This window comes from Hypanus sabinus, chromosome 5 (assembly GCF_030144855.1).
Source record: "Hypanus sabinus isolate sHypSab1 chromosome 5, sHypSab1.hap1, whole genome shotgun sequence".
NCBI classification, from domain to species: Eukaryota; Metazoa; Chordata; class Chondrichthyes; order Myliobatiformes; family Dasyatidae; genus Hypanus; species Hypanus sabinus.
The window spans coordinates 183,455,962-183,479,130 of record NC_082710.1 but is presented as its reverse complement, the minus strand read 5'-3'; the positions used below and the strand labels follow the sequence as shown (position 1 = coordinate 183,479,130).

Below are 23,169 nucleotides of genomic sequence, written 5' to 3'. Positions count from 1 at the left end.
CTCTCTCTCTTGCTCTCCTCTTCTCCCACCCTATCTCTCTCCCTTTGCCATGCACACAGAATTTTTGACATACTGATGTGGCTCCTGTCTCCTATTGCTAGCTCACCACCGCAGTGGTGACATATAGGAAGTGTCTGCAGTTCAGTGAGCATGGTCCCTGTCTCTCCCAGTCTCTGGAATAATCTCTGCTTCCCAACCTTTCTCCAGAGACTTCAGTACATGACACCACAATGAATCCACGCCGAGTGTGGAAGTGAGGGCAAGCTGCTGCCTTCAAATGCACAAGGTATATATACTATCAAAGTATGTATATGCTAGTGTAGATGACCTACTGATTCACTTTCTTGCAGGCATTTACAGGAAAATAGAGAAATACAATAGAATATATGAAAAACTACACAGAAGCAAATACTGACACAGCCAATGTGCAAAAGAAGACAAACCATACAAATAGGAAAAACTAATACTGAAAACATGAGTTGCAAAGAGACCTTGAATGTGACTCTATAGGTTGTAAAATCAGTTGAGGTAAGATAAGTTATCCTTGCCAGTTTAGGAGTGTGATGGTTGTGGGGTAATAACAGTTTCTGTTCCTGGTGATGTGTACGTCCTACCCAATGGCAGCAGCAAGGCGAGAGAGCATGGCCTGGATGGAGGGTGTCCTTGATGACGAATGCTGCTTACTCGTGGCAGCTCTCCTTGGAGGTGTGAGGAGGACTTTGCCTGTGATGAACTGGGCTCAGGCATTGGTTCAACCGAGTCTTTGTCCCAAGTGGATGTAAATATAACCAGGGCAAGAGCAGGGAGTTTGCCGCTGTGTCCTGAGACCAGTATTTACTCTATTCCCACTTAAATAGATCTCATCTTCACGTGGCATCCTGTGGGATCTTGTATATTAATTGGATGCCACAATTCCAACATTCCAGTACTGACTATGTCTCAGCCACTGACTCCACTGTGAATCAGAATCACAATTAGACTTATTTTCACTGACGTACGGTGCACACGGTGGCCATCTTATTAGGTACACCTGTACACCTGCTCACTAAAGCAACTAATCACGTGGCAGCAACTCAGTGCATAAAAGTACACAGACATGGTCAAGAGGTTCAGACCAAACATCAGAATGCGTAAGAAATGTGGTCTAAGTGACTTTGACTATAAGATCATAAAGACCATAGAATATAGGAGCAGAATTAGGTCATTCAGTCTAATGAGTCAGCTCTAGCATTCCATATTGGCTGCTCCATTTTACCTTTCAAGCCCATTCTCCAGCCGCCTTCCCTTAACTCTTCATGCCCTGACTAATGAAGAACCTGTCAACCTGGGTCTTAAATACACCCAATGACATGGCCTCCACAGGCTGGCAATGTATTCTCCACATTCACCACCCTCTGGCAAAAAACATTCCTCCTCATCTTTGTTCTAAATGGACGTCCCTCTATTCTGAGGCTAAGCCCTCTGCTCCTGGATTCCTTCACGATAGGAAACATTCTCTCCACATCCACTCTGGATTGGTCTTTCAAGATTTGATAGGTTTCAGTGAGCCACCCCTCACTCTTCTAAATTCCAACGAGAGCAGGCCCAGAGGCATCAAATCCTCTTCATACGATAACCCTTTCATTCTCGAGAACCTCCTCTGAACCCTCTCCAATGACAGCACTCCTCTCTGACACAGTGCTGCCAAGGTAACAACCTCTCCCTCAATGTACCCCTCAAAAAACAAGAGAGCTGACTGTGGTTTACAGGAGGAATGGGGACAGACTCGCCCTGATCACCATCAATGGGATAGCAGTTGAGAGGGTGAGTAGTTTCAAGTTCGTCTGTATACACATCACTGAAGATCTCACCTGGACTGTACACACTGGCTGTGTGGTTTAAAAAAATGCACAACAGGCAACTGAAGAGTTCGGCATAGGCCCCCAAATCCTCAAGACCTTCTACAGGAACACCATTGAGAGAATCCTGACTGGCTGTACCGCCGTCTGTTACGGGAACTGCACCAACCTTGATTGCTGGGCACTGCAGAGAGTGGTACGGACAGCCCTGCACATCTGTGGATGTGAACTTCCCTCCATTGAGGACATTTACAGCAGCAGGTGCAGAAAGAAGGTCTGGAAGATCACTGGGGGCACCAGTCACCTCAACCATAAACTGTTTCAGCTGCTTCAGGCTGGTAAATGGGACCACGGTGTAAAAACCAGAACCAACAGGACAGCTTCTTTCTACAAGCCATTAGACTTATAAATTCACATGTCTGTATATTGTGACAGAGTCATAATGAAAAGATTTTTACTCCCTCCTGTGGTGGGATTGTTGTAAGATTTAAATAAATTCAATTCAAGTAAGGGTCCGAAAACTGCTCACAATACTCCAAGTGAGGACTCACCAGTGACTTATAAAGCCTCAACATTACATCCCTGCTTTCAAATTCTAGTCTTCTTGAAATGGATGCTAACATTTACCTTCCTCATCACTGATGCAACCTGAGAGTTAACCCTTAGGGTATCCTGCATGATTACTTCCAAGTCCCTTTGCTCCTCTGGCTGTTGAATTTTCTGCTTGTTTAGAAAATAGTCTATGCTTTCGTTTCATCTACCAAAGTGCTTGACCATACACTTCCCGACTCTGTATTCCATCTGCCATTTCTTTACCCATTCTCCTAATCTGTCGAAGTTCTTCTGCAGATTCCCTGCTTCCTCAACACTACCTGCCCTCCACCTATCTTCGTATCATCTGCAAACTTAGCCACAAAGCCATCAATTTTGTCATCCAAGTCAGTGACATATAAAATGGTCCCAACTTACCCCGTGAAACACCACGAGTCAGTGGCAGCCAACCAGAAAAGGCTCCCTTTATTCCCACTCTTTGCCTCCTGCCAATCAGTCAATACTCTATCTAGTCTATGAGCTCTTAAGCAGCCTCGTGCTGCACCTTGTGAAAGGTGTTCTGAAAATCAATGAATACAACATCCATTATTTCTCCTTTGTCTATCTTTCTTGTTATTTCCTCAAAGAAATAATTTCCTCAGAAATGATTGCTGGTGCCAGATGGGATGGTCTGAGTATCTCAGAAACTGCTGATCTCCTGTTTTTTTTGCACACAACAGTCTCTAGAGTTTACAGAGAATGGTGTGAAATACAAAAAAAAGAACCAGTGAGTGGCAGTTCTGAGGGCCCTGTTAATGAGAGAGGTCAGAGGAGAATGGCCAGATTGGTTCAAGCTGACAGGAGGCAACAGCAACTCAAATAACCATGCGTCACAACAGTAGTGTGCGGAAGAGCGTCTCTGAACACACAGCACATTGAACTTTGAAGTGAGGGGCTTCAGCAGCAGAAGACCACGGACTTACACTCCATGCCCACTTTATTAGGTGCCTCCTGTACATAATAAAGTGGCCTCTGAGTGTATTTCTTTTTGTAATGTATGTATCTCACTGTACTGTTGCCGTAAAACAACAAATTTCTCACCATGTGCTGTTTTTAATATGTTAAATTTGTGACATCAAGCTTCTCTTTGATGGTAGCAATGAGAAGAGGGTGTGTTCTGGTGATGGGGGTCCTTAATGATGGATGCTGCCTTTCTGAGGTACAGTATCGCCTTTGGAAGATGCCCTGGATGGTGGGGAGTCTGGTGCCCATGACGAAACTGGCTGAGTTTACAACCTTCTGCAACCACAGAATGGTGATACTCAAGGAGGTCCACTAAGGGACCATTTTGAGGGATCTCCACCATACACAGGTGGTATCTATCACAGAGGGATGATATTGAGGGATCTCCACCACACACAGGCGGTATCTATCACAGAGGGATGATATTGAGGGATCTCCACCACACACAGGTGGTATCTATCACAGAGGGATGATATTGAGGGAGCTCTACCACACACAGGCGGTATCTATCACAGAGGGATGATATTGAGGGATCTCTACCACACACAGGTGGTATCTATCACAGAGGGATGATATTGAGGGATCACCACCAAACACAGGCGGTATCTATCACAGAGGGATGATATTGAGGGATCACCACCAAACACAGGCGGTATCTATCACAGAGGGATGATATTGAGGGATCACCACCAAACACAGGCGCTATCTATCACAGAGGGATGATATTGAGGGATCTCCAACACACACAGGCGGTATCTATCACAGAGGGATGATATTGAGGGATCACCACCAAACACAGGCGGTATCTATCACAGAGGGATGATATTGAGGGATCACCACCACACACAGGCGGTATCTATCACAGAGGGATGATATTGAGGGATCACCACCAAACACAGGCGGTATCTATCACAGAGGGATGATATTGAGGGGTCTCCACCGCAGTAATATGGTACTGAAGGAGCTCCAACACAGAGGGATGGTAGTGAGGAAGCTCCACAACAGAGAGGAATGATATTGATGGATCTCTTGCTCAGAGGAGCTGATTGATGCAGCTCACCTCAGAGGGTCTGTACTAAGGGATCTCCACCTCAGAGGGACAGTACTGAGGGAGCTCCTCCATAGAGGGACAATTCTGAGGGCATTCCACCTCAGGGGGAGGTTTGTGAAGGAATTCCAGGGCAGTGGGGTAGGTCTGGTGGTGACTATTCAGTACCATCCAGCATACTTTCCCCTCACATTTGACCTCCTAAAGATCATTTGTAGTTCTCCGTGTGACCACGGCTTCCCCCTTGTGCCTCTCATTACTTCTGACATCTGAAATACTTGTTGGCAGGTTACCCCTTCATGACGCTGAGTGACCGAAGTGGCTAGGATGCGGAAATCAGCAGTGTGTCAGGATACAGGCGAATAACGAGAAGGAGAGCGTTCTAAGGGGCCTAGGATGGACCTGATAGGCTCAACGGTCTTCTGCAGCATCGCAAAATGTCATTTCCAGTGCACAAGTGTAAAGGAGAACGAAAAAATTGTTACTCCAGAGACCATTCAGCACAAAAAAAACTAAGATAAAGAAGAATAATAACAACACAATGAATATAAATACTTAAGATAGCTTTTATACAGACATTGAATGCATGTCCATAAGAACTGGAAATGATAAGGTAGTGATGTTTGGGGTGTGGAGGGGTGGAGGTGTTGATCAGACTTACTGCTTGGGGAAAGTAACTGTTTTTGAGTCTGGTGGTCCTGGTATCGATGATGCATAGCCTCCTCCCTGATGAGAGTGGGACAATCAGTCCGTGAGCAGGGTGGGTGGGATCCTTCATGACGTTACTGGCCCTTTTCCGGCTCCTTTCTGTATAAATGTCTTTCACGGCAGGTAGGCTGGTGCCAGTGAGGCTTTGGGCAGATTTGACTACACAAGAAAGGCTCTGTGTTCAAGTTCAAAGCTCAGATTCTTGCTTGTTTCTTGGAAGGAAGGTACAACCCTTGCCCGGGCTGTGAGTACATGAGGCTGTCTAACACAACTGCTGCCACGGCATCCCGGCGATGGAGGGAGGTTGCAGTTTCCAGTATTCCTCCATGTTGATCCACGGATTCCCTGAGGAAGAGATCCGGGAGACCCTGCTAGAGGAAGGGATTACTCCACAACAGCCCAGCCTGCATCTGGACATGCAACAGGTAATTAACGTCCTGGCAACTTCCATCACAAGGGTGTGAAACTTGGAGAGACAGTGGAGGCTCCTGCAATAATTAAAGCCCACATTATGGTCACTCAGCCCATCGACTCCTGTGCCAGCTCTTCAAAAGAGATTGCCCATTTGTCCCACATCCCAACACACCTCCAATTCCAGTATCAAATATATGTTAATTTATTTATTGGATTACGTCACAGAACTGGCCTTTCAGGCCCTTTGAGCCACACAACCCAGCAACCCGCGATTTAACCCTAGCCTAATCACAGCACAATTTACAATGAACAATTAACCTCCTGACCGGTACGTCTTTGGACTGTGGGAGGAAACCAACGGTCACAGGGAGAATGTACAAACTCCTTACAGATGACATTGGAGTTGAGCTCTGAACTCTGACACCCCGAGTTGTAATAGCATCGCGCTAACTGCTATGCAGACTTAATCAGCCGTGGTGGAATGGCAGAACAGACACGAAGGGCTGAATAGTTTAGTTTTGCTCCTGTGTCTTATGGTCATTATCCTGACCCAAGACTTCCATAAGACCTTAAGACATAGGAGTAGAATGAGGCCATTTGGCCCATCGAGTCTGCTCCACCATTCCATCATGGCTGATTATTACCCCTCTTGAGCCCATTCTCCTGCCTTCTCCCCATAACATTTCTTGGCCTAACTAATCCAGAACTGTGTACATGTGTCACTGTGTTAGATGAATCACATTTTTAGCCATATTTGTCACACATACATCAAAGCATAGAGTGAGATGTGTCATTTGAGTTGATGACCAACGCAGTCCGAGGATGTGCTGGGGTCAGCCTGCAAGTGTCACCACACTTCTGAGGCAAACACAGCATGCTCACTAAACCTAACCCGTATGTCTTAGCAATGTGGGAGGAAACCCAGACGGTCATGGGGAGAACGTACAAACTCCTTACAGACAGCAGTGGGAATTGAATCTGGGTCACTGGCAACATAAAGTGTTACGCTAAAGGCTCTACCTAACCATAATGGCATAATGGTTAGCGTAACGTTACTATGTCCCCAGCGATTGGGGTTCGATTCCCACCACTGTCTGTACGCTCTCTCCATAACCGCCTGGGTTCCCAGCGGGTGCTCCAGTATCCTCCCACATTCAGAGGCATACAGGATAGGGTCAGTACGTTGTGGGCATGTTATGTTGGCTCTGGAAGCACGGCAAAGCTTGTGGGCTCCCCGGACTGTGTGTTTCAGTGTTTTGATGTACATGCGATAAATAAAGCTAATCTCATTTTAACACATTCACAGATAGCAGTGGGACTTATTCTTGCTTCAAAGTGTTACACCAGCTGCTACGCTAATGTGTAGGCCCATATTGCCCAAATCCCAGTGGCTAATCCTGTAGTCAACAGGATCAGGCCAATGAATCTCCAGCCCTCATCCTCAAGGGCTATGCTCTCGCCTCAGGGAAAGTTACACAGCTAGCCATAGCTGCTGGCCAGGCTGAAGCCATTAGACAGTGCTGTATAAAGACGAGAGACCCACCTATTGAACTTCTGCCCTCTATCCAGTATCCAGAGCCATCTTTTCTACTGTCACCGTGCAAGTGTGAGCATTTATGGAGGCCCATATCGCATGATATGTGAGCAGTTTTGGACCCATGTCTAAGAAAGGATATGCTACCATTGGACAGGGTTCAAAGGAAGTTCACGGGAATGATCCCAGGAATGAAAGGGTTAATACATGAGGAGCATTTGATGGCTCTGGCGTTGAGAAGAATGATGAGGTTCTCATTGAAACCTATTGAATATTGAAAGGCCTAGGTACAGTGGATGTGGCGAGGATATTTCCTATAGGGGAGACTCGGACCAGAGGACACAGCCTCAGATTTGAGAGACTTCCAATTAGAACAGAGATTAGGGGGAATTTCTTTAACTCAAGGTTGGTGAATCTTTGGAATTCATTGTCACAGACAGCCGTTGAGTCTGTCATTGGTATACTTACAGCAGAGCTTGATAGATTCTTGATGAGTCAGGGTTATGGGGAGATGGCAAGAGAATAGGGTTGAGAGGGATAATAAATCGGCCATGATGGAATGACAGAGTGGACTCGATGGGCTGAATGGCCTAATTCTGCTCCCATGTCTTATTGTAGACTGTGTTTTATCTCCTTCTGTCCCTTTGGTCAGGGAGTGCCGTCGGACTTTACTTTGAAGGCCGCAGTGTGTGCTGGCTGTGGAGAGGCCATCTATGACCGCTACGTGGTGTTTGCAGTGGACAAGCCCTGGCACAGTCGCTGCCTGAAGTGCTGTGTGTGCGGGCTCATCCTCGGCTCCGAGCTCACCTGCTTCTCCAAGGATGGAGCCATCTACTGCAAGGATGACTATTACAGGTAACGTGTATCACCCACACCACGGTCCCCGAGGCACATAGGCCCCTGCCCCACCTCTCACACTCCTCTACTTTCTTGTGTAAGTCCAGCATCTGAATACGGATGTGGATCTGGTTATCGTACCCAGATTTCTGTAGGTTCGGCACATCGCCATAGTTGCATCAGGGACTGGTATGGAAACACTAATGGCCAGGAACGGAAAATTCGATGGAGAGTAGTGGATACGGCCCAGTCCACAGGAAAAGCCCTCCCCACCACTGGGCAAATCGACATGGAGCGCTGCCACAAGAAAGCAGCATCCTTCGTTGAGGACCCCACCCTCCAGGCCTTGCTCTCTCCTCACTACTACCATCAGGCAGGAGCACAGGAGCCTCTGGACTAGTGCCAGCAGTTTCAGGAAGAGTTATTACCCTTCAACTATTGCTCTTGAACCAGAAGGGATAAATTCACTCACTGCAACTCTGAACTGATTCCACAACCTTCAAACTCACTTTCAAGGTCTCTCAGCAACCCATGTTCAGTTTCTTTATTTTCACAGTTTACAGTTATTTTCAAGTCCACAGTTTGTGCACTTTGGCTGCTCGTCAATCTCTGTTTATATGTTGTGTTCCAGAAATTCTATTGTATTTCTTTATTTTTTCTGTGAATGTACTGTCCCGTCACCCTCCCTCCATCTCCCTCCCTCCCATGGTAGAGCATACACAATAGGCTGAATTCTGCTCTTTTATCTTATGGTCCCTTCATCCCCCTCTCTCTTCCTCCCTTCCCCTGCCCCCCCTCCCTTCATCCTTCCCTCTCCCTCCATCTTTCCCTTTATTCTCTCTCCCTTCCTCCCACTCTCTCTCCACTTTTCCATCGCTCTGCCTCACTCCCTCTCTGTTCCTTCCTCCATTCCTCCCACTTTTTCTCTCTCCCTCTCTCTCTCTCTCTCCATCTTCTCCCTCCCTTTCTCTCTTCTTTCAAGTTCAGGTTCAAGTTTAATTGTCGTTCAATCATACCTGAATACAGCCAAATGAAACAGTGTTCCTCCAGGGCCAAGATGCAAAACATGATTGTACTTCAGCACCCAGCACATACAGCTATGATAGCTTAAATACATACAGTCGCTGTAAAGAAATATAGCCCAAGCCCCTGAATGACATTGCCTGTAGATTAATGGTGCATTTGACTTTGTCTTGGTCTAGCTTGTCTTTGCTCCTTGAAGATTTTCCCTAGCCTTCCCTCTTTGGGGTTTGTTTTACCTTCCTGAGATTTCCCGTGGTCGGGGCTCAGTTGGAGCTGCCCTGAGTTTCACTGTATGAGGCGTGCAGTGTGAATCAAAACTGAGTTTTTCAATCACTGATATATAAGGTGGAAAATGTTGTTTTGCGGCAGTGGTACAGTAGAATGCACGTGGTTGGTCATCTGTCGTATCCAACAATGGCAGGAGACCAGTGCAGGAGGGCTTTTAAAATGGAAATGGGGTTACTTCCACTTGCCTGACCTCAGAAGTCCAGGTTCAACGGCACGAGTAGTTGTCACAAACTGGGGTCAGTGGGTGAACGTGACTCCTTCCATGCCTTGTCATGTCCTTCGCTCTCCGCGAAACGTTGCAGAGCTGCCTTCCTGGCTGTTGGCTCTCACTATAGACCTCATCCGCCCAGTCCGCCAGAGCTGACTTCACATGCTACAACAGGGTATGAGGATGCCCACCTATCGAAGGTGTGACTGCAGTCACATGCAAACAGCTACTTGGAGTCACATGTGAGAGTTGAGTGTCCGGTGGGGACGAAACGTGAGTGAGCTGCCCCAGAATGGACATAACAAGCCCTTTCACATGAAATGCTACCCCTCCTTGTACTCCCCACTAGAATACATAAAATTACTATAAGTTACAAGAAGTATTTCCATATACAATGTAAATAAAAGTGCAAAACGGAGCAAAATTGTGATGTGGTGTTAACAGCTTCAAGGACCATTCAGAAATCTGATGGTGGAGGGAAAGAAGCTGTTCCTAAAATCTTGAGTGTGTGTCTTCAAGCTTCTGTACCTCCTTCCTCATGGTAGTACTGAGAAGAGGACATGTCCTGGGAGGTGAGGGTACCCATTGATGGATACCACCTTTTTGAGGCATCATCTTTTGAAGATGTCCTCGATGGTGGGGAGGCTCGTGCCCATGGTGGAACTGGCTGTATTTACAACCCTCTGCAGCTGCATCCAGCCCTGTGCACTGGCCCCTCTACACCAGACGGTGATACACTGTGTACAATGTTGATGGAGTGTGTGTTCCTTTCTGCAGGCGGTTCTGCGTTAAGCAGTGCTCCCGATGCCAACTGGGCATCCTGGCATCGGAGATGGTAATGCGCGCCAAGGAGGAGGTCTACCACCTCAGCTGCTTCACCTGTGCCATGTGTGGGCGGGCCCTGGTAACTGGAGACCTTTTTGGCACCCGCCACGGCCTGGTCTACTGCCAGGAGCACTTTGAGCCTCCGGGCCGGGCAGAGGACGAGGCGCGACTGATGGACAGCCTGGCAGAGCTGGCCCTGCGGGGTGACGAGGGGTTGTCCGTGGGCCCAGGCAATGGCGAGTGGCCCACCAAGCTGAGTGGCAGCACCCGCAAGCGGAGAAGCAGCAGACTCCAGGGCGAAGGCGATGAGTTCTATTCAGGTGCCCCATCACTGTGTGTTTATAGAATATAGAGCACAGAACACGGAACTGTATAGCACTGTGCAGGCCCTTTGGCCCACGATGTTGTGTTGAACCTCTAACCAACTCCAAGGTCAATCTTCCCTCCCACATAATCCTCCATTTTTCAACCATCCATGTGCCAACCTAAGATACTCCTAAATGTATCTGCCTCTACATTGCCCTGGCTGTATGTTCCATATTTCCATTGCTCCATATGACTACCTCTGATATCCCCTATACATTCCTCCAATCACCTTAAAATTATGCACCCTTGTATTAGCCATTTCTGCCCTGCAAAAAAGTTTCTAGCTGTCCACTCGATTTATGCCTCTTAGAATCTTTTACACTTCTAACAACTCACTTCTCATCTTCCTTCACGGCAAAGAGAGAAACCTTAGCTTGCTCAACCTATCCTGATAGGTAAAGTTCCTCTTGTTTTCCACTTCCTAAACATTTGTCTGTTTTACAAGGCTGAGTTGCCAGCTCGACACTCCCAGTACGAGTGGAAGGCAAGTAAGGAGCCGGCCAGATTCGAACCTGACACCACTTGCCCCGAAGTCCAGTGTTACTGCACCACTGGCTGACTAATATTTGCGAGGCATGCCCTCTAATCCAGGCAGCATCCTGATAACTGTCTCTAAAGCTTCCACACCCTTCCTGTAATGAGGCGAGCTGAACACGATACTCCAAGTGTGCGTGGAATTTATTTAGGCACACAGTGCACAACAAGCTCATCCAGCCCAATGATCCACGTCATTCAGCATCTCAGCTATTTAACCCCAGCCTAACTGCAGAACAATTCACAATGCCCAATTAACCAACTAACTGGTACATCTTTGTAATGTGGGAGGAAACCAGAGCCCTTGGAGGAATCCCACATGGTTACGAGGCAGAACACTTTACAGATGATGTTGGAATTGAACTCCAAGGTCCGATGTCCTGAGCTGTAATAACGTCACGCTAACCACTACACTACTGTGAGGCCCACATAGGATTGGAAAGGGTGGCCTGGAGTGGGATTGATCCCTGAACCTGGACCCAGTTTCCCAATCCCCGTAGACAATGTGCAGTCTGCGTCTTATTAACCCCTTCAAAGAGAAATGTTCCTGCTTTTGGGAAGTCCAGTGTATCTGCAAATCTCTTGTGTTTAAGTTATCAGAAGTGTTTTAAAGTAGGATGATGCAACTGTGGCTGACAAGAGAAATCAAAGCCAACATAAAAGCCAAAGAGACGAAATAATATAGAGCAAAAATTAGTGAGAAGTTAGAGGATTGGGAAGCTTTTAAAATCCAACAAAAGACAACTAAAAAAGTCATAAAGAATGAAAAGGTGGACTACTAAAGTCAGCTAGTTAATGATATTAAAAAGCATACCAAAAATTTCTTCAGATACATAAAGTGTAAAAGAGAGGTGAGAGTGGACATCAGACTGCTGGAAAACGATACTGGAGAAGTAGTAGTGGAGGACAAGAAAACAGTGGACAAACTGAAGAAGTATTTTGCGGCAGTCTTCACCGTGGAAGATACTAACAGTATGCCAGAAGTGAGTGAAGCTGCCGTTACTAGGGAGAAGGTGCTTGAGAAACAAAGATCTGAAGGTAGATAAGTCACCTGGACCAAATGGAGTACACCCCAGAGTTCTGAAAGAGGTGGCTGAAGAGATTGTGGAGGCATTTGTACTGATCTTTCAAGAATCAGTAGATTCTGGCGTGATTCTTGAAGTCTGGAAAATTGCAAATCTCATGCCACTCTTCAAGAAGCGAGAGAGCCAGAAGACAGGAAATTATGGGCCAGTTAGTCTGACCTCAGTGGTTGGGAAGATGTTGGAGCCAATTGTTAAGGATGCAACTCTGGAGCACTTGGAGTATTGTGTGCAGTTTTGGGCTCCTTATCTAAGAAAGGATGTGTAAGAAAGGGTACAAAGGAGGTTCACAAAATGATTCTGGGGTTGAAAGGCTCATCATATAAAGAGTGTTTCATGGAACTGAATAACAAATTAAGTATTTAATTGAAATGCAGAACAAACTAGAACACACACTAATACTACTACAGTACAATAATCTATGTGTCCCTAATAGTTATCGATAGAGGAATTCTTCCAACGTATGCAATGAATAAAATCAGTACAAGTACCTTGTGCAGATAATCATACAACACTGTCGATGATTAAACCTCCAAATCTTCATTTTCATTTTAGTATTCAAGATGATTGCCAATAACTTCAAATTCTTCAAAGTCCCTAACTTGTTGAAGTAGTTAAATCATTTTATTTTCAATCCCTGCTGTTGCTGACATCTCCAAGGTGGAAAGCTTGAAACCACAGTGAGCAAAGCAGTTCCTAGTTACCTTGCTGCTTATTTCTTGCTAACTACAGTGAGCAAAGCAGTTCCTAGTTACCTTGCTGCTTATTTCTTGCTAACTACAGTGAGCAAAGCAGTTCCTAGTTACCTTGCTGCTTATTTCTTGCTAACTACAGTGAGCAAAGCAGTTCCTAGTTACCTTGCTGCTTATTTCTTGCTAACTACAGTGAGCAAAGCAGTTCCTAGTTACCTTGCTGCTTATTTCTTGCTAACTACAGTGAGCAAAGCAGTTCCTAGTTACCTTGCTGCTTATTTCTTGCTAACCACAGTGAGCAAAGCAGTTCCTAGTTACCTTGCTGCTTATTTCTTGAAACCACAGTGAGCAAAGCAGTTCCTAGTTACCTTGCTGCTTATTTCTTGCTAACTACAGTGACAAAAATCACTGCTTTTAGAACAGAAACATTTGCAGCTGTCTAATGGACATGCACGTTTCGCTAGTTATAAACTGTCCACCAACAGCCTCCTCTCCCAATTAAGTGGCATAGTGTCGCAAATAAACGAAGGGAATCCTAGCTATTTTCCTGATTAGTTATTTTTGTTTAAGCGGTGTTGCAAGTAAGTGGCTGCCCCAATTAACAGATGGCCCAATTAACCGGGAATCCACTGTACATATATGCCACTGTCTACTACCCTGAGATTCATTTACTTGCAGACATTCACAGTAAGTACAAAGGAACACAATAGAATCAATGATTAAAATCACAAAGATGGACAAACAACCAGAATGCAAAAGACAGCAAACTGCAAATACAAAAAAAACACAAAATAAGAAATAACTCGATGGGCAGAATTGGGTCTTATAGTCTTGTGTACAGAGTCATTTTGCACATTACAGAGAGAGAGTGAGTGAAAGAGACAGAGATAAAGAGAGTAAGAGAGAGAGAGAGAAAAAGAGAGAGAGAGAGAATGAGTGAGAGACAGAGAGAGACAGACAGACAGACATACTTTATTGATCCTGAGGGAAATTGGGTTTCTTTACAGCCACACCAACCAAGAATAGTGTAGAAATATAGCAATATAAAACCATAAATAATTAAATAATAATAAGTTAATCATGCCAAGTGGAAATAAGTCCAGGACCAGCCTATTGGCTCAGGGTGTCTGACACTCCAGGGGAGGAGTTGTAAAGTTTGATGGCCACAGGCAGGAATGACTTCCTATGACGCTCAGTGTTACATCTCGGTGGAATGAGTCTCTGGCTGAATGTACTCCTGTGCCTAACCAGTACATTATGGAGTGGATGGGAGTCATTGTCCAAGATGGCATGCAACTTGGACAGCATCCTCTTTTCAGACACCACCGTCAGAGAGTCCAGTTCCACCCCCACAACATCACTGGCCTTACAAATGAGTTTGTTGATTCTGTTGGTGTCTGCTACCCTCAGCCTGCTGCCCCAGCACACAACAGCAAACACGATAGCACTGGCCACCTCAGACTCGTAGAACATCCTCAGCATCATCTGGCAGATGTTAAAGGACCTCAGTCTCCTCAGGAAGTAGAGACGGCTCTGACCCTTCTTTAGACAGCCTCGGTGTTCTTTGACCTGTCCAGTTTATTGTCCATTCGTATCCCCAGGTATTTGTAGTCCTCCACTATGTCCACACTGACCCCTTGGATGGAAACAGGGGTCACCGGTGCCTTAGCCCTCCTCAGGTCCACCACCAGCTACTTAGAAAGAAGAGAGAGAAGGTGCAGAAGGTTGTCAGAGAGAGAAGGTTGTGGATGAAGAGATATTTAAAGTCGGCCATGGTCTCACACGTGGTCCTATTGTGGTTTCAGCATGCACCGAGGGGGAGCAGACCGCGGGGGAGCCCCGCTACCTCGGGCAGCAGAAGGCCAAGCGCATCCGCACCTGCTTCAAGCATCACCAACTCCGGACCATGGAGTCCTACTTTGCCGTCAAGCACAACCCTGATGGCAAAGACTGGGAGCAGCTCTCCAAGAAGACAGGTCTTCCCAAGCGAGTGTTGCAGGTAAGCACAGGACAGGTAGACCAGAGACTGGCAGGGGTCTCAGTACCGAGGCTGAAAAAAACAATGCAAACACGAGGAAATCTGTAAATGCTGCAGGTGAGCACAGGGTAGGCAGGCCAGAGACTGGCAGAGGGTCTCAGTACCGAGGCTTCATCCTGATGAAGGGTCTCGGCCCGAAACGTCGACTGTGCTTCTCCCTATAGATGCTGCCTGGTCTGCTGCGTTCCACCAGCAGTTTGTGTGTGTTGCTCAAAATAACAAAGTAAATTTATTATCAGAGTACATATACTATCCTGCAATTTATTTTCTTGTGGGCGTACACAGTAAATGCAAGAAACACAATGGAATCAAAGAGCACACCAACAGTACAGGCAATGTGCAAAAGGCAACAAACTCTATAAATGCAAACAGGAAGAAACAATAATAATATAAATAATAAATAATTAAGCAATTAATATAGAGAACATGATATGAAGAGCCCTTGAAAGTGTGTCCATTGGTTCTAAGTGGTGGTTCCTGATGGTTGAGGGGTAATAACTGTTCCTGAACCTGGTGCTGTGAGTCCTGACGCTCCTGTACCTCCTGCCTGATGGAGGCAGCGAGACGAGAGCATGGCCTGGGTGGTGGGGGTCCCTGATGATGGATGGTTCTTTCTTGCTGTGCTCAGCAAGAAAGATGTGCTCAGTGGTGGAGAGGGCTTTACCTGTGACGGACTGGGCCGTATCCACTATATTTTGTAGGATTTTCAGTACAGGCCATTGGTATTTCTAGATCAGGCCATGATGCAACCAGTCAATACAATTTCCACCACACTTTTAGATGTCATGTCAAATCTTCGCAAACTTCTCTGTTTGTTAATTTTCTTGTAAAATTTATTGAATTTCTTTTTTTTCTGTAAATACCTGGAAGAAAATGAATCCCAATGTAATATATGGACACACACACACACACACACACACACACACACACACACACACACACACACACACACACACACACACACACACACACACACACACACACACACACACACACACACACACACCTCAGCACTATGGGAGTCCTCAGCTGAAGTCCCAGTTATCCTAACAAGAATTCAGAGGGAATTTCTAGAGGATTCCCTACTAATGGGGCAGTCCAGCACAAAGGGAAAATGTTTAAAATTGATTGAAGAGCTGATGACCATTCAACCCATGCAAGAGTATAGAAGAAATTAATCTGGCCCTTGAGCCTGGCTGCCAGATTAGGGGTTGGCATGGCAGTGCAGGGGTTAGTGTAACGCTGTCACAGCACCATCAACTCGGGTTCAATTTCATGTCACCAACAAGAGAAAATCTGCAGGTGTTGGAAGTCCGAGCAACACACACAAAATGCTGCAGGAGCTCAGCAGGCCAGGCAGCGCCTATGGAAAAAAGAACAGTTGATGTTTTGGGCCGAAACCCTTCGACAGGACTGGACAAAAAAATGCTGAGGAGTAGATTTGAAAGGTGGGGGGAGGGGAGAGAGAAACACCAGGTGATGGGTGAAACCTGCAGGAGGAGGGATGAAGCAAAGAGCTGGGAAGAGATTGGTGAAAGAGACAGAAGGCCATGGAAGAAAGAAAAAACGGGGAGGCGATAACATGAGAGAGGTAAAGGGGATGGGAAATGGTGAAGGTGGGGGGAAGTTTGAGAAATAAATGTTCATGCCATCAGGTTGGAGGCTACCTAAACGGAATATAAGGTGTTGTTCCTCCAACCTAAATGTGGCCTCATCATGACAGTGGAGGAGGCCCAGGATGTGCATATTGGAATGGGAATGGGAAGTGGAATCAGAATGGGTGGCCACTGGAAGATCATGCTTGTTCCTGCAGATGTAGTGTGGGTGCTCGATGAAGCGGTCTCCCAATCTACATCGGGTCTCACTGATATACAAGAGACCACACCGGGAGCACCGGACACAGCATATGACCCCAACAGACTCGCAGGTGAATTGTCACCTCACCTGGAAGGACTGTTTGGGTGGTGTAGCACTTGTCCCACTTGCAAGGATAAATGTCAGGAGGGAGATCAGTGGAGAAAGACAAATAGAGAAGGCAGTCGCATAGGGAATGATCCCTGCAAAAAGCAGAAAGTGGGTGGGAGGGAAAGATGTGTTTGATGGTGTTACTCTTACCCCATCCTCCCTCTATCCTACCAGGGATAGGGTTCCTCTTGTCCTCACCTACCACCCTGCCAACCTCGGTGCCCAGCACATAATTCTCCGAAACTTCTGCCACCTCCAACGTGATCCCACCAGCAAGCTCATCTTCCTCTACCACCACTTTCTGCTTTCCTCGAGGAGTTCCGGTTCCCTCCCACATTCGAAAGACATACCGGTTAGTGGGTCACATGAGTGTAATTGGGTATTTTGTAAATAATAATAATTATAACTTTATTTATAGAACACATTTTATACAGATGATATTATTCAAAGTACTTTACAATGGGATAAAATACAAACATGAAAGATAAAATTAAAAAATAACGATAACTGAAAATAAAAGACAAAAAAAAAGATGTTAGTTAAAAGCAAGGTTAAATAAATAGGTTTTTTGCTGAAGTTTAAAGGTATCACTGAATCGGCCTCCCTTATAGTTTTAGGTGTTGAGTTCCACAGTTTAGGAGAGTAGTTTAAAGAAGCTGACCTGCCAGTTATCTCTGAAGGGAGATTGTTTAAGTTCAGAGACTGGCAGAAGACGGTCCGAGAGCTTGAGCTCTCAAAGTAGTTTGGGACATCTTGAGATCGAGTGAGTGCAACCCGGCTCCCTGTAACATTATCTCATCAGTCACTTCCCCGTTTCTCTCCACATGCTTGTGTGGATTATATTCTCTCTGTTCTGATCCAATTCCCTTTCGGAACCCTGACGAATTATGTCCACATACTCTCCCTCCAAGGGTGGGACTGGAGGTGTGGAGTGGAAGAAAGGAGGGTGCTGGGCTTGAGAGGTTGGAGGGTGATGCTGGAGATAGATTGGTGGGAGCTCGGATGAAGGAGGTTGAGGTTCATGGTGGGGAAGGGGTGAGTAGAGTGAAAGGCAATTGGGTGAGAGCAGTAGAGATGGGTAGGAAAGTGGATTGTCATGATCCATAGACATTGCTGACTCTTTCCCTTTCCCTGTAGGGAGATGGATGGGATGGAAGGGGTTGGACAGGCAGGGCTGGGATTGGCTGAAGTCATACCCCTCCAGCTTGAAACCAAGGGCTGAAGGTTCTGGAGGCAATTCAGAAGGCACAGGTTATATACATCCCAAAAGTACCCTAAAAGCAGGATGACACAACCATGGCTGATGAGGAAAATCAACAACAGCATAAAAGCAAATGAGAGGGCATGCAATATAGCATAAATTAGTGGGAATAACTTTTAAATTTGGAAGCTTTTAAAAACCAACAGAAAGCAACTTAAAAACCATAAGGGAGAAAAGATTAAATATGAAGGTAAGCTAGCCATTAATAACAAAGAACTTTACAAAAGCTTTTTCAGATATATAAAGAGTAAAAAGAGTGAGGGTGAGTGTGTGTCAGACTGCTGGAAAATGCTGCTGGAGAGGTAGTAATGGGGGACAAAGAAAGGGCAGATAGCCATAATGTCTTTTGCATCAGTCTTTACTGTGAAAGACACAAAAAGTATGCCAGAAATTCGAGAGTGTCAGAGAAGCTGAATGGTCTGAAGGTAGATAGATCACCTCAACCAGATGGTGTACACCACAGGATTCTGAACGAACTAGCTGAAGAGATTATGGAGCCATTAGTAACAATCTTTCAAGAATCACTAGATCCTGGAATAGTTCCAGAGGACAGGAAAATTGCAAATGTCACTCCACTCTTTAAAAAGTGTGGGAAGTAGAAGGAAGGAAATTATAGGCCAGTTAGTGTGACTTCAGTGGCTGGGGTACTTGGAGGCCAAAATCAGCAATGGAAAATCCTGACAGGCAAATCTGTTGAAATTCTTTGAGGAAATAACAAGCAGAGTATAGACAAAGGATAGTTGGTGGATGTTATTTACATCGATTTTCAGAAGGCCTTTGACAAGTTCTGAACATGAGGTTGCTTAACAAGAGCCCATTGTTACAGGAAAGATATTAGCATGAATAGAGCATTGGTTGACTGGTAGGAGGCAAAGAGTTGGAATGAAGGGAACCTTTTCCGGTTGGCTGCCAGTGGCGACCTGGTTCTGGTTGGGTGCTGCTCTATAGGGGTTGGTGTTCGGACTGCTTCTTTTTTACATTATATGTCAACCATTTGGTCAATGGAATTGATTGGCTTAGGTAGAAAGACTTAGACAGATTAGGAGAATGGGCAAAGAAATGGTAGATGGAATATAGTGTAGGGAAGTGTACAGTCATGCACTTTGGTGGAAGGAATAAGGGCATAGTCTACTTTCTAAATGAGGAGAAAAGTCAAAAATCTGAAGTGCAAAGGGACTTGGAAGTCCTTGTGCAGGATTCCCTGGAAGTTAACTTGCAAGTTGAGTTGGTGGTAAGGAAGGCAAATGCAATGTTAGCATTCATTTCAAAACGACTAGAACATCAGAGTAAATATGTGACACTAAGGCTTTATAAGATGTTGATCAGAGTGCACTTGGAGTATTGTGAGCAGTTTTGGGCCCCTTATCTAAGAAACGATATGCTGTCATTGGAGAGGGTCCAGAGGAGGTTTACAAGAATGATTCAAGGAGTGAAAGTGTTAATGTATGGGGAGCATTTAATGGCTCTGGACCTGTGCTTGCTGGAGTTTAGAAGAATGAGGGGGAGCTCTTTGAAACCTATCAAATATTGAAAGGCCTGGATAAGTGGATGTGGAGAGGATGTTTCCTATAGTGGGGGAGTCTAGGACCAGAGGACACAGATAGTGGATGTGGAGAGGATGTTTCCTATAGTGGGGGAGTCTAGGACCAGAGGACACAGATAGAGTGGATGTGGAGAGGATGTTTCCTATAATGGGGGAGTCTAGGACCAGAGGGTACAGATAGAGTGGGTGTGGAGAGGATGTTTCCTATAGTGGGGGAGTCTAGGACCAGAGGACACGGATAGAGTGGATGTGGAGAGGATGTTTCCTATAGTGGGGGAGTCTAGGACCAGAGGGCACAGATAGAGTGGATGTGGAGAGGATGTTTCCTATAGTGGGGGAGTCTAGGACCAGAGGGTACAGATAGAGTGGGTGTGGAGAGGATGTTTCCTATAGTGGGGGAGTCTAGGACCAGAGGGCACCGATAGAGTTGATGTGGAGAGGATGTTTCCTACAGTGGGGGAGTCTAGGACCAGAGGGCACAGGTGGAGTGGATGTGCTGAGGATGTTTCCTATAGTGGGGGAGTCTAGGACCAGGAGACACAGATAGAGTGGATGTGGAGAGGATGTTTCCTATAGTGGCGGAGTCTAGGACCAGAGGGCACAGATAGAGTGGATGTGGAGAGGATGTTTCCTATAGTGTGGGAGTCTAGGACCAGAGGACACAGATAGAGTGGGTGTGGAGAGGATGTTTCCTATAGTGGGGGGGTCTAGGACCAGAGGACACAGATAGAGTGGGTGTGGAGAGGATGTTTCAATAGTGGGGGAGTCTAGGACCAGAGGACACAGATAGAGTGGATGTGGAGAGGATGTTTCCTATAGTGTGGGAGTCTAGGACCAGAGGGCACCGATAGAGTGGATGTGGAGAGGATGTTTCTTATAGTGGGGGAGTCTAGGACCAGGGGACACAGATAGAGTGGATGTGGAGAGGATGTTTCCTATAGTGGGGTAGTCTAGGACCAGAGGACACAGCTAGAGTGGATGTGGAGAGGATGTTTCCTATAGTGGGGGAGTCTAGGACCAGAGGGCACAGATAGAGTGGATGTGGAGAGGATGTTTCCTGTAGTGGGGGAGTCTAGGACCAGAGGACACAGATAGAGTGGATGTGGAGAGGATGTTTCCTGTAGTGGGGTAGTCTAGGACCAGAAAGCATTACCTGAGAATAGAGGGATGTCCATTTTGACAGAGATGAGGAGGGATTCCTTCAGCCAAAGGGTGCTGAATCTGTGGTATTCATTTCAGAGGAGGGCAAATCATTGGGTTGAGGTTCTTGACTAGTCAAAGTGTCAAAGGTTATGGGGGGGGGGAAGCAGGAGAATGGGGTTGAGAGGGATCATAAATAAGCCATGATGAAATGGTGGGTCAAGTGGCCTAATTCTGCTCCTATGGTCTTGATGGGCTTGTGAGTATGATGGCAGGGTGGGACGGTTCAGGAGTGGGTTGGTGTGAAAGGGCTTGAGAACCGGGTGGAAGATGAGGCTGCGGATGGATTGATGGATGAAGGGAAGGGGTAGTGGTAACATGGGGATTGAGGTTCATGGTGGGTGAGTGGACAGAGGGGATGGGTGGAGGTGGATTCTCCACAGATGATGTTGACTCTCTCCCATTCAACCCCTGCAGGTTTGGTTTCAGAATGCCAGAGCCAAGCTTCGGAAGAGCCTCTTGCAGGAGGAGAATACTGACAGCGACACGGTGCCCGAGAACCAGGAGGCCACTCGCTCCCCCAGCATGCAGCCAACCCCGGGACCACTGGGACCACCCAGCCCCCTCTTCTCCATCCAGGGCAGCCCCCTTCCACCAAACCCCCAGCCCACCATGACACCCATCTTCCTGAACATCGATCCCACCAAGTCTGATGAACCCCTCCAGACCATTGATCACAGCAGCCTGTGCTGATGGTGGCTTTCAGTGTGGTGGGTGTGGGGGCAACGGACAGGTGGGCTCAGTGCCTCCCACCCTCTCTCACTGTGAGGGGTAAGCTTCGGGGTATTTAAAGCAGAGGCTACGATCTCACAATGGGCGAGGGAGTAGAAAGAAAGAAACAGACTAGTCTTATTTGTGACGTCCATTGAAACATCCAAACAGAGGCTGAGCGAGCCAGGACTCTTCCCTTTGGATCCAAGGAGCATAAGAGGCGACTTGATAAAGATGTTCAAAGTGAAAAGAGAATTAGATAGGATGGATATCCAAAAGCCTCCTTCCAGGTGGAAATGGGTAATACAAAGGGCAGAATTCTAAGACGATTAGAGGAAAGTATGGGGGAGATGTCAGGGGTAGGTTTTTTTTACACAGAGTGGTGGGTGTGTGAAACATGCTGCCGGGGATGGTGGCAGAGGCAAATAGAGATGTTGAAGAGACTTTTAAGATAAGGTACGTGAATGATAGAAAAGTAGAGGGTTATGTGGGAGAGAAGGGCCAGATTGATTTTAGAGTAGGCTAAAAGGTCAGCACAACATTTTGGGTCAGAGGGTCTGTACTGTACTGTGCTGTATTGTTCTATGTTCTTACAGTGAAATGGATGGCCTATTGCATGTGTGATATGGAAGACTAAATCTGAAACACCATCTTCGAATAGATGGGCCATTGATGTATTGGGATGAACAGCCACTGGGCAGTTAGGCCGACGCTCTGATCTGCACACTCTGAATTCTACCGGCTCTTCCGAGGCAAGTTGTAGTATCCTGTCACCTGCCCCCGTCCTCGGTCCTGCACCTGACATCCTTCAGCTGCAGGAGTGGGGAGGGGACTGCTCTTTCCTGTCACCCGCCCCCGTCCTCGGTCCTGCACCTGACATCCTTCAGGCCGCAGGAGTGGGGAGGGGACTGCTCTTTCCTGTCACCCGCCCCCGTCCTCGGTCCTGCACCTGACATCCTTCAGGCCGCAGGAGTGGGGAGGGGACTGCTCTTTCCTGTCACCCGCCCCCGTCCTCGGTCCTGCACCTGATATCCCTCAGGCTGCAGGAGTGGGGTGGGGACTGCTCTTTCCTGGAGCCCCCCCAGTCAGTGTACTGGGGGCTTCTGGAGCCCTTGAACCCCCCCCAAAGATTGTGGGATCAATCTACTGGTTAGTGGTGGTTGAGGAACTCGGGACAAAATCAGTACAAGCAAATTATTGACTATTTGTTATTTTGTTTTACACAGAACATGGAACATAGAATACAGAACACTGAACATAGAACACAGAACACGGAACAGAGAACATAGAACATGGAGCACAGAACATGGAACATAGAACATAGAACATAGAGTACCGAACACTGAACATAGAACACAGAACACGGAACATGGAACACGGAACATGGAACACAGAACATAGAACATAGAGTACTGAACACAGAACATAGAACACAGAACACGGAACATAGAACATGGAACATAGAACACTGAACATGGAACATAGAACACGGAACATAGA

At 46.6% G+C, this 23,169-nt stretch overlaps 1 protein-coding gene across 1 annotated transcript; it reads left to right on the top strand.

Annotated features, from left to right (window-relative positions):
* The first annotated feature begins 5,441 nt into the window (after positions 1-5,441).
* On the top strand, positions 5,442-21,651 carry LOC132394861 (LIM/homeobox protein Lhx9-like). Its single transcript, XM_059971269.1, has 5 exons — positions 5,442-5,573; positions 7,749-7,951; positions 10,230-10,597; positions 14,757-14,950; positions 21,376-21,651. Exons 1-5 carry the CDS (start codon positions 5,442-5,444, stop codon positions 21,649-21,651), a joined length of 1,173 nt encoding a protein of 390 aa, XP_059827252.1.
* Positions 21,652-23,169: the final 1,518 nt, after the last annotated feature.

Bases quoted from the DNA above. Each gene is read 5' to 3' on its own strand.
- LOC132394861 (XM_059971269.1), top strand. From the start codon at position 5,442: ATGGAGGGAGGTTGCAGTTTCCAGTATTCCTCCATGTTGATCCACGGA. The intron at 10,598-14,756 runs GTGCCCCATCAC...TTGTGGTTTCAG, and splicing joins AGGCGATGAGTTCTATTCAG to CATGCACCGAGGGGGAGCAG. The intron at 14,951-21,375 runs GTAAGCACAGGA...CAACCCCTGCAG, and splicing joins TTCCCAAGCGAGTGTTGCAG to GTTTGGTTTCAGAATGCCAG.